The sequence below is a fragment of the Tasmannia lanceolata genome, unplaced genomic scaffold (assembly GCF_043159265.1).
Source record: "Tasmannia lanceolata isolate RefF3 unplaced genomic scaffold, GAP_Taslan_0.1 ptg000012l, whole genome shotgun sequence".
Classification (NCBI taxonomy): Eukaryota; Viridiplantae; Streptophyta; class Magnoliopsida; order Canellales; family Winteraceae; genus Tasmannia; species Tasmannia lanceolata.
Window position 1 is genome coordinate 23,661,732 of NW_027518689.1, and position 12,503 is coordinate 23,674,234.

General features: G+C 36.1%; 1 protein-coding gene and 1 pseudogene across 2 annotated transcripts in view; one reads left to right on the forward strand and one right to left on the reverse strand.

The window, feature by feature from the left end:
• Window positions 1-2,499: 2,499 nt before the first annotated feature.
• Window positions 2,500-9,898, reverse strand: LOC143887124 (transmembrane emp24 domain-containing protein p24beta3-like; annotated as a pseudogene). Its single transcript, XR_013254052.1, has 4 exons — window positions 9,504-9,898; window positions 5,154-5,340; window positions 4,244-4,351; window positions 2,500-3,022 (listed from the first exon to the last, which is right to left on the reverse strand). The product of XR_013254052.1 is annotated as a transmembrane emp24 domain-containing protein p24beta3-like (transcript).
• A 908-nt stretch (window positions 9,899-10,806) lies between these two features.
• Window positions 10,807-12,503, forward strand: part of LOC143887738 (perakine reductase-like) — a 41,530-nt gene continuing 39,833 nt past the window's right edge. The window contains exon 1 of the mRNA XM_077391903.1: window positions 10,807-10,944. Within this exon, the coding sequence (XP_077248018.1) occupies window positions 10,885-10,944 (60 nt within the window). The 5' untranslated portion in view covers window positions 10,807-10,884. The remainder of the gene's footprint in view (window positions 10,945-12,503) is intronic.

Genomic DNA, 12,503 nt, shown 5'->3' on the forward strand with positions numbered 1-12,503 from the left:
ATTTTGATATACACTCTAACTCATCTTGTCTTTTAGCGTTTAAAGAGCTTTCAAAAGGTTATTACATTTCCCAAAAAGCTCTCACGAGCCCATTAAAGAAGAAAAACAGCTGGGTTTGTGCGAATATCAAAATAAGGTTTTTCTGATAACATTTAATGATATATTCACCCTTTTTTTTTACTCAGCCTCTACTAGTGGGGGCTTAACAGTAGGGGCGGATATATCATCTCCCAATTCCCATAGTTTTAGGCACGTTTGGCTGCAATGAATTGTTTTTCATGATAAATTGGGCGTGTCCAAGTGGAGATGAGGGTGAAGCCAGCTAAGAAACCGGAAATGAAATCCCAGACCTAGTGTCTCCGGAAGTTGCCAAAAAAAAATGTCATTTCACAAAAAAAAAAAAAAAAAAAACAAAGAAAAGAAAAAGAAGTTGCCAAAAATCGAGAAACCGAAAACTCCACTCAAAACCCGATCAACCTTTTCTGGTTTTTAGTAACTTCTCCGCTAGTTCGGGGATTTTGATTCCAGATTTTTAGCTGACTTCACCCTCATCTCCACCTGGAAACGCCCAATTTATCATGAAAAACAATTCCTGGCAGCCAAACGTGCCCTAAATGATTGGCTCAGAAGAGTTCAATTTTTATGGATATATCACTTCCCATGGTATAAATGAAAGCCTCAGAGAAGTTCAATAAGTTCATTGGATCACTGTATGTGTATGTGTTGTTAACATCACGTCTTACTGCGACCAATGGACCAATGGACTAATGGAGAAGGAAAGCTTTACAATAGAAATGGGTAGCATTTATGAATTGTGAGTTGTTATACTATGTATAGCATATTTATTTCTGAGAACATATTAGAGGAGAGGGCAGGTTGAAACCAATCATTTATTGCTTACGGTGAGGACAAAGGGAGAATCACAACAGATGCCATTTAAGCCTGTTCGTTTGAGATTGTGACAACTGATGGTGAGGTGCCCAACCGACTACGGCCTTAGTTGTAAAACAGAAGCCAAAATACCCAAGATTTTTATCTAGAAGGAACTATGACATGGTTTAGGAAAGATCTATGGATATTCCAATCTATATCATCATACGCTGAATCTTTTGGACTGGGCGAAGAAACTCTCCCCTTATGTAGGGGTGTAAACGGATCGAATTCGGAGCGGATATGGCTATATCCGAATTCGATTACAGTATACACTATCCGAATTCGGATTTGGATTTGGATTTGACGGATATTTAATATCTATCACCGAATTCGTATCCGTCGGATATTGTTCGAATTCGGATATTATCCGTATCCGTTTATCCGGTAAATTCGAACATTTTATTGCAGCACTTTATCTTTTTTCTCCTACTTACTCGAATGAATTTTCCAAACCCTAAAACTAGACCTCTACATTTTCTTCACAAAATTAACTCTCAAACCCTAAAATATATGAGATCCTCTTCTTCCTTTTAAAACAAAGGCAGAGAGAGAGAGAGGGAGGAGATGGGGATGAGGATGGATGATAGTGTTGGTAGTGATCTTTCGGTTTTTCCTTTTTTTTTTTGTATATGATGGAATGGGTTTGGGCTATTTTTGTTTTTATTTTATTTTTTCTAAAAAGAATATTCACTTTTCTTATAGAAACAAAAGATAGTGTGTCATTACTAAAAATAAATATTAATGATATTATTAATAATAAATAAAAATGATTTACTTCTCGGATTCGGATGTTAAACGGATCGGATATACCATTTACCAGATTCGCATCCGCTAAGAGCCGGATATCTCATAAACGGATTCGGATAATATCCGCTTGAAACGAATTCGGATAATATTCGCTTTAAACGGATTCGGATGCGGACGGTAATCGAATTTCCGAATATCCATTTACACCCCTACCCTTATGTGTCGTCTACATGTAGAGATAAATCGCTAGTGATATTTGCACTACCAAGTTTGATAATTGCACAAACTCTTCTTGTCTCTTATTATTTAAAGAGCTGTCAAAGGCAATTACAGTTCCCAAAAAGCTCTTGAAAGCCAATTAAAAAGAGAAAAGACGAGGGTGGGGGGGTTTCTCCAACGATTAAAACATGGTAGTGCCAATATCAATAGCCTTCCCTTTCATTTTATATTTGGGTGAATATGCATCGAAACTAAAGCTTTCATTTCAGTTCTCTCTCATAGTTTCAAGATTTACATCATTGCACATGTCTTGGTATTCAGTGCCGTTTTAAACCAAAATACAATTGACAACTACTTTTGTTCTTCAATATAAAGCGATCTTTGTAGGGACCTGAACTGGGTAGAACTCAACCATAAAAGCTAGCCGTTAGAGGGAGGGTGCCCATTCCCTTATAACCTATCCAAATCCACTCATTTTAACCTATGTGGGATAATTGCTTTTGCTTGGAACCCCCCAACAATCTTGTGCCCTGTATTAGTTACAGGGAGATGTGTAACAAACTATATCCATAAACATATTAACAACAACACAAAAGACACTTCATCAACAACATTTATTAGTTCCAAGTGATGCAAAATATCAACATTCCAACAGGCTTCTTCCCCATTTCCAGTTAAAAAGTAGCTCAAAGCTGTTTTCATAAAGCATCTCAATAACAAAATTAACTTAACAATACTCTTCTTCCACTTTGTCCTCTTGTCATTTACCTAGGCCGAGGAATCCAAAACCCTGAAACTTTCTCTGCTTAGAAGACTCCATCCCAACCCTAACCTAATACTAATACAACATTCTTTCTCCCCAATATGATGTTAATTAGAAAGCAGCAAAGGAACAAGATGACTCAAACACTTACATTTTATTAAATGATAAAAAAAACTTAATAAATACTCACCAAGGATTAAATATAGCAGCGATAATAGATTAGGCGTCATACCCTGTTGTATCCAACTGACTTGCTAAACAAACGATGGATGTACACCACCTGAAGTCCACCTGCTCACGCCAATGCAATGTACTAAGAAATCTTATAAAATATAAGGCGCCTTCTAGTGCTCTCATTTGCTGCAACAAAATAACAATCATGAGAGAGAGAGAGAGGGAGAGATGAGTGAAGGACTTGGAGCACAACTAACTCTTTGGGTGATGTAATAGAGATAAACATGTAAAATGTCATTGAACTTAATATCATGTATATGGGAGGAAGAGGAAATCGCTTGGTGAACTTTCAAACATTTTTAGACTCGAACTTGATGGAAAGATGGAGTGAAGATCCCAGCAAATGAAATAAAGATGGCTATCATTGATTCATTATTCCACGGAATCAATATCTTCTTACTTAAGAGATCATGTACCTGCAATACCTTATATATCTCTCAGCTTAAAATATTAGTAAGTTTCACCTCTTAATAATTTTTAAAGGTAGGTAATATCCATTTGTAATGAAACCAGGAGAGATGACTGAGCAGAACTGAAATTTTGGGCGTCAGGGCATTTTGAACTTGAAAATAGCTTTGCTCTTTGGAGCATGTCAGTTATAATTCCTGGATAGGTTCTACTATAATTCCTGGATAAGTATACAGATGTAAGATCAGACTATAAACCTGGCAGTACCAAAAAGGGTGGATATAGATACAAGACATTTATCATACTTGCAAGGTTCTGGTCTACATATACTCGGCTTTGGTCATCATAAAATCTTAAATATAAAATACGGATAAGGAAACCTTATGCCACAATAATATTGGCAACATGTTGATTCTGGAATGATACACTAATCTAATAAAGTGAGGAATCCTACCAGTGCTTCAAAATATGTGTTTAGTACATCCCTGTAAGTAACTGAAAATCACTTGTCCAAATTGTAAATAAATAGGCCATACTAGGTCCCTTTCTGAAACAAGCTTCCGGTTGATAAGAACAATGTTTAGTACATTAGATTGACAAATGCATTATTAATCGAGTATCTCATGTTTATTTCATACTTGTAGTTGTTTAATCCTAAGGTTTATTAGTTTGTTAAATGAATATCAAATTTATTTTGTTGCAAATTATGATTAGTACTCAGTAATTTTATATACGGGCATGTCCCCGTTTATAGATTTTTAGGGTTAGTCGTGTCGGACACCTCGTATCCATGTCGACACGACACAGTAATCCAAATCCACAGATCATAAGTTTAATGATTAAGAAAAGGCTATTTTCTAGTAATTGCAAGAAGTTTCTATATTAGCTTAGATCTCTACATTTTTTGCATTATGTCACAGAGGAAGCCAGATTACTTACTATGGCGATGCCGTGTATCACGTGCTCTCAGGTACCGCTACTCAGCTGTAACAGACTCCAATGCCTCTCTAAGTTCTGCAATCTTCACATTTACAGGATCCAAGTGTTCTGCAAAATAGAAATGAATGGTTAAGTGCATAGTTATCAAGTTAAGTTTTGGGAATAATCCAGCGATGCAAATGTTCAAAAGAGTAAAGAAATGTTTAGGAAGAGAAAGGGAAAACCTAAATTTTTTTTTAGTGCAACATAAATATTTTTTGTAGTTATTTTTCTAATAAGACCCGATGAAACATGGATTAATGGTTAAGTGAATTTTTTTCATTAGATTTTATGTTACTTCCATTATAATATGATTTAATTTTCCAAAATTTTAAATTTCTCATGAGATTTACAAATAATACTAGAAAACTTGATGAATTAATCATAAGTTTGAGATTAATATGGAAAAGATCACATTTAATTAAAAAATGAATTTTTTTTTGTAATTATTCGGGATTTTTTTAAAAAGGGACTAAATTTTATCAATATTTTCAAGAAGTTATCAATTATTTAAAGGATTTTGTAACTGCAACAATGTTTTTTTTCCAAATGTAAAGAATTTTATCAAAAGAATGAGGACCGAGCTGGTGAGGTTTAATGACTTTTTCAAAAAATGTCGGCATGCTATCTTTAGTAAATCTGGAAACATGTCTGTCACACTGTTTTAAATAAGTAAAAAGGGAGCAGAAAATGCTAAAAAGCCCCTAACAAGCAGTTCTTGATACCATGGTAAAGAATGCCATACAACTAACCGTCTTTAGCAAGGCCATGCTCATTGGGAATATTCTCAACATGTGTGTAGAAAGACAGTCTCTGGTGTCGCATAAGGAATGCGAAAACAGAATCGTGCTAAAGATTGCATACAACTAACCGTCTTTAGCAAGGTCGTGCTCATTGGGAATATGCCCGACATGTATGTAGAAAGACACAATCTCCAGTGTCGCATAAGGATTGTGAAAACAGAATTTGTGCATTCCACTTCTTGGAGCCTTAAACTCAAACTTGTCCCCAGATGTTCCCTTCAATGTGTGCACAATATTACCTGCCAGGGGTGTCACCTGCATGAAACCACAAGGAAGTTAAGGATCGGTATGATGAATTTGCTCTGATCTGGTGAAGTTACTATTATTGGCTAGCAGGATCATAGAAGAATGCAGAGATATTATGAAATCATGCTCCAAAATAATTTAACGAAAACATATGATATGTTGAAGTGACTGCTAGGAAAAAGAAAAATCAAGTATATAAATGGAATCCTGTGTTGAATCTAAGTGCTTTCGAATTCTCAAAGGTGAACAAAGGGCAGTAAACATTGATTAATACAAATATAATGACAAAACAACAAATATGCTGCAGGCAAGGTGCTCAAGGGGAGGACTCCAATATTCCAACAATTTCCATGTGGTGTTTAGACTTCTACGCACAAAGAAATGAGATGCTTAACCTACAGTTTTTGTTGTTTTATCCCAGATATGGCTCAAAATAACAAAATGCTAATGCTAATTAGCTGACATGAGAGGCTGGTTAACAACAAAAGTGCTCTGCCTCTCACATCGACCTTATGACACCATCATCATGAGAATATTGCCCCCTAGTATAATCACAACCATTGGTTTAGGATCAATGTTGCCCATAGATCAACATAAACAAAACTTAATTATGTTAAAGAACCAAAAAATAGAAAGTTAATTAATCTTTCTGCACAAATAGACACATCACAGCCTTCTCTAATTGGAGGCTTTCTATAGCTACCAAAATCTGTCCAACGTGGAATTCTAAACTTTCCAAAAGTTTAAACTGATCTTAAGCTGCCTAATAAAAAATCGTATGATATGAGTTTCATAATACAGGTGGTCAAAGTTTATTTTTGACAGTATTTTGGTCATCTTTGCCACAATGTGCCAATATCAATAGCCTATATACATACACACACACATACATACATATATATACATGTGTGTATATATGTTTATATATGCATATATATTATATATATATATATATAGACATATACATAATACATATATGCACACATATATACATATTTTTTACAGTATTTTGGTCATCTTCCCCTCAATGTGCCAATATCAATAGCCTATATACATACACATATATATATACACGTGTGTATATATGTTTATAGAGAAAAGTGTAGCTACACATACGTGTAGCTAACTTAGCTACACCGACGGCTTAAAATACAGTGGGCCCCACATTGTTTGGGTGATGCAAACCATTCATTTGATGGGCCCTCACATAGATAGGGTGTGCCAAAAAAATCAGCTCTATAGGATCATCCCAACCCTACGATTTGTGGAGGCAAAAATGGACGTGTAAAAACCTTCACAAATCTGTCCATTTTTGCCTCCATAGTTTGAAGGGTTGGGATCATCCAATGGAGCTGATTTTTTGGGCATACCCTATCAATGTAAGGGCCTATCAAATGAATGGTTTGGATCACCCAAACAATGTGCGCCCACTGTATTTTAAGCCGTCGGTGTAGCTAAGTTACCTACACATATGTGTAGCTTCACTTAACTCATGTTTATATATGCATATATATTATATATAGACATATACATAATACATATATACATATATGCACACATATATACATAAATATGTATGTATATGTGTGTGTGGGTGAGCGTGCCCGTGTGGATTTTGTCACTTTGTCCCCAATTTGTAAAGTGAGGATAGAACCTTGATTCTTTTTGTTGGGGTCCTTTTTGTTGTGATTTTGGTGGAAAAGTGGATGAAACAAGGTTCGTATATTCATGGAAGAAATAAAGAACTTGCCTCTGTTCAATCTTCATCCCTCCTATACCATCATTAGGTTTTGGGCTTTCTTACTCTCCTCATAGCTATATAGGTGCGAGCAACTCTTGTGGGCAGTGGCCATTTACGTGGCTTTGTAGGAACGCAAATTGTAAAAAGGAGCAACATAGACAAAATTTATTGATGGTTGAGGAAGAAGAGAGAGATGCCGTGAAATGTGTTTTTGGTGGGCGAGGAAGAAAAGCGAGTTTAAGATTTTAAGGGATAAATCTTTAATTTGAAAACTAGAAGTAAACGGTGACTGATGGAAGATAGTATTGGGGATGTTATAGAAATTATTTTTCAAAATTCAAACTTCTTGGGAAATAGATGATTCTTAATGATTAAATAGAAAATATTTTCAACAGTAGGGACTAAATGGTAAAAAAATCCTATATATATATATATATATCATCCTAACCCTTCCATTTATGGAGGTTAAAAATGGGCAAATTTATGGAGGCTTATACCCATCCATTTCAACCTCCACAAATGTAAGGGTTAGGATGATCCTATGAAGTTGATTTTTTGGGCACACCCTATCTATGTGAGGGCCTATCATATGAATGCTTTGGATCATCCAAACAAAGTGGGCCCCTTATGTTTTTAAGCACCACCTCATATAAGCTATATGAGGTGACACCTTAGGAACTCTATTCTCTCTCTCTCTCTCTATATATATAGGAATTATATATATAGCAGAAAAGAAAAGCCTTATTTTTGTTCTCTTTTTTTTGGGTAAAATCTGTTGTTTTGACGTGTGAATTTTCCCCATTCTCTCTCTCTCTCTCTCTTTCTCTCCACCACACGTACATCTCTGTTTTTCTCACACGTTTTCTCTGGGAACCCCCTGGACATGTCACTCCCCTCTCTGACCATGGAAAAAACCCTCCACCACATGGAATTGCTTTGGTCAACATTTAGGCCCAGGCCAAGTCGAGGCCGATTCGTGAGTTTTGCAACCTCTGTCTACATGGGTAATAAAAAAGCTCAATGATAATTCCAGTTCAATTTCTCTTCTCTTCAAGTAGCTAAACCCTATAACATGCTAAATAGCTCAAAATGGCATATCCAAATCTAAAGAACAAGAAATTCTAATTGTAGTGTATTGCCAAGAAATTTCATTAATACCTACTAATATGAAAAATAGAAAATTAAACAGTACGCAGAACAGAAAGACAGAGACCCTAAAAAGCAAATAAAAACTGAACATGAGTTTTCCAATAGCAATAATTGCACATGATTGGAGACCAGATGTTAAGATACTAAATTCTGGGCCCACTTGCAGTCCTTCAGGCTCGATTGTTGATATCGAGTTTGCTAATTTTAGCTCGTTTAAATGAGGAAAGACCCTTGCTGTTATCTCATTTTTCTAGGCTTCTATTTTTACAAATAGTTTCCTTGCTAGAGTAAGATTCATAGTCTTGGCTGGGAGAGCGTATTCCTGTAATTTATAATCATGAAAAGTACAGAAAATCATTTTTCTTTTTGAGCAAACTGCTAGGAGGCCGTCCACCTTGAATCGGACCATTAAAATTCAGTTCTCCAATTTTTCCTCTTAGTTTATATTTAAGATCCTCTCTTGAGGCTAGGGTCTTAACACCCCCCCATTAAACAGAAATGAAAACAAACAAACAAGAACACCTAGAACACACTGAAAATCTCGAGATCAAATATCCAGATCCGAAAGGTCTGAACTTTAATCAAAATACACCGGACCTAAATTTAGAGATCACAAGCCCTAAAATAATAAAAAACATCGAATATACAAAAATAGTGAAGTTTACTCAGAATCCATTAGACCTAAATTTATAGATCAGAAGCCCTAAAAAATAAAAACCATGGAATGTAAGAAAAGAGTGAACCATGTTACGAACCTGAATGATTCGTAACGTGATTGATCTTCTTAGAGGGAAGATCAACGTCTTGATCCACTTCGAGTTAGAGGGAAGATCAGTGTCTCGATCCACTTCGAGGGAAGGATCAATCCTCCTTTGTGCGAAAAGACACAATTCTAAGATAATTTCTTCATTAATTATAGAAAAGCAAATGAGTGTTTAAATAAAACACTCAAGGGATAAACATAGAAAGATCTAGAAAGATCTTATGATAACAATGGAAATAACCAAGCAAAGACTAATCTAATGCTAGTATCCAAATCAATTCTAGTTACTTAATCCTCCCTACTTGCCTAATCTACCGTACAAGCAATCCAATAAACAGATCTTGTACGATCTAACATATCTTCAATCAAAACTAATTTATTCTACAATAGCGGACCCATCTAGTCACGTAACAAACTATAGTCAGAATCCCATCATACCAAAATTTATAGACCACAAGCCCTAAAAAAAAACCCATATAATGTTAAAAAAGGAGATCTTGAGGATTGAAGAACACTTACTGAGAAATTGATCCCAGGATGATCTCAGCTCCAAAAGATATCGTGATCCACGACAATGAAATTCCCAGAGACAGTGTCTCCCTCCTAGAGCACGTATTCATATACACACTCCATGCCGTTTACAGTCACTGAGAGAGCAGAAAGGGGGCGAACAAAGGTAAGAATAAACCCTATAAATAAATAGAAGCTTCTTCTAGATCTCAAACTATGTTTTCTCTCCATGGATTGATTTTCCCTCCCTCCTTCTGTTTTGCTTTCAGCCCCCTGAGGGTGACACGTGGCTGATGCCAGTTTCGGACAATCCTGACACAATCGTGTCTTGATACATAGTTTGATGTAATAGAGGAATGCTGAACTCATGGGACGCCTTTGCAAAAATGGGCTGAAAGGGCGCCCTTGAGTTATTCGTCCATGTAATAACCTTTGGCAATCGTTGAAAGGCTACAGATATTGGTACTACAATGTTTTGATAATTGCACAAACTCAGTTTGTCTCACTACCATGTTTTGATAATTGCACAAACTCAGTTTGTCTTTTACTATTTAAACAGCGCAAATGTTATCAAAGTTCTAAAAAAGCTGTCAGAAGTGAAGAAGACACTATGATTTTGTGCAGATAACAAAACATGGTAGTGCCAATATCAGTACCATTTTCTACCTTGGGGCCTGCTTGTAGTGGAAAAGTAGTCCTGAATTAAATACACTAGAGGGGCTGGATCAGGGAAAAGGAGGAGGATAATATATCACATCCTCATCTGATCATCATCTAAACCATTAAATTAGGTCCAGACGCTGAATTAAAAATCATCACCATAGCATGATCCTAATTCTTGAATTTGTGCAGGTTTTCAATATTAGCATGTAAACAATCTGAGCTGTCCATCTAACACCAAAGAAACTAGAGGGTCAGGATCAACTAATGGGGGTGACCTTTCACCTCGTCTTTGCAAGGGCGTCCTTGAGTTCAGCTCGAAGTGCAACTCTGGGTCTAATTTTCAGAATTCGGGTTGAGCTTTTACCTTAAAATCGGGTCGGATTTGGATTGATTCCAATTCATTTTTTACCTAAATCTCAACCCAACCCGACCCAAGTTGCCCTAATAACCCTTGACAATTGACAATTGTTTAAATTTAAATAATAAAAGACAAGATGAGTTAGTGCGATTATCAAAACATGCAATTGCAAATATCAATAACAGGAAACCGAAAAGAGGGGGTGTCCCAGGAATAAAAAGGGGCGAATATAAAAAGGTGGCGGATATTTTAAGCAAAAGCCCGCTTATATGCTCTATGTTAAATTGAAAAGGTGCTCTTGTATAAGGCATTCCAGAGTTGAAAGGTCAGGGTTTGAAGCTAAATCTCTTTTCTTTTTGTTAGGGAAAAATGGCCGAAGAACCCAAAATCCAAATCCCAAGAGTGAAACTAGGAAGTCAGGGATTAGAGGTAAGTCTAATCTCTTCTCTTAACAACATTCTTCGATTTTCTTTGTTATATTATTAAATTTTATAAAAAAATATGATATCTAGTAGTGTACGGAAATAAATGGTATAAATCTCTGATAGATGATCGAATACTCCTCTTTGATTTTCTTTTTCTCATTTGAAACAATAGCTTTGGGAGTATTTCGAGCCTTATTGTACTCCAAGAACCTCCAATCAAGGGAATTAGACCGATTGAAGCAATAAAAAAAACCTGTTATACACTTGAATACCGGATTAAAAGATCAGAGGCCCTTGATTCTTGAAGCCATATTTAGGATTTTGAAAATCCTCTTTAGGGTTTTGTACAAGATCATCAGTTTTGATCCTTCCCGTTGTGGGACCCAAAAATTGGTTGTTACCTTTGATCAGGAAAGTGACTTTCTAGTTTGTATCTATGTTATTTTGATTAATTGTAAGGTCATTTTTAATAGTTCCTTTTGAGAATAAATGCACTCTTAACGATCAATGGTTAATGACACGATTTGGTTCCTACACAAGGCATAGGGGGCCCATCTATGTGAGATCAAGGTGGTTCATCTTTTAGAATATCATGAGGTGAACAGTATGATATCATCCCCATACGATAAACAAGTACAAAAATCAATACTTTAGCTTTTCTTAATGGAAGCCTAGAAATGCTTGATCAAGAGCTTAGGAGCATTCTATCAAGGTGTTCTCAAAGACATTTGGGCGACCTTAAGGGTGTGTTTGGTTGCCCAAAAGCTAGGATAATTTAGGGGTTTTGCTTTGCATTTGTGCGCGACGTGAGCAAAATCTTTTGTTTGGTTGCCAATGTAACATCGAAATTACTAGAGACTACCATACAAGTTTCATAGGTAATTATTGCGTGTCTGGTGATGTGGAATCCATGTCCTCTTCTTATACCTAAGCCAAATTTCTCAAAAAAGTGGAATTTGGCTTGAAGAATGCTGCCTTTTCTCCTTCTTACACTATCTCCCCCCCCTCTCTTCTTTTTCTATATTGGTAATGACTTCCCGTCCACTACTTTATGAGGTTGGCAACCAAACACTACTTGTCACTATTCTGTGAGGTAAATCCTAGGTAAAGCAAATGTTTGTCTCCTTCGTATTGACTACTTACCACTAATCTACAAAGTAAAATGATGTCATTTTTCCTTTCCCAAAAATGTTTGGTTCCTAGGCATGTTCTCTACTTTCTTTGTTTGTCATTAATTTTTTAAATGATAAATGTTTGAGTTTCCTCCCAAATCAAGAGTAAACGTGATTTTTTACTTATTTATTTTTAATGTAAAATGACATCATTTTTAATGCGACTTTAGTAATGTAAGGAGGCGGGATGAGGATGAAGGAAGGTTATCCCCTTCCAGCAAGATCGCTATGTGCAGTGGAAGAAAAAACGCATAGAACTTTAAATTTTCTTTTCGATCTTGCCGTCGCCCAAGATCCTAGAGTCTAGATTAGTTAATTATGTCAGTGTTTTAAAACTCGGTGACTCGGCTCGGAACTCGGCCGAGTCGACGCGGATTTGCGGTGGCCGCGT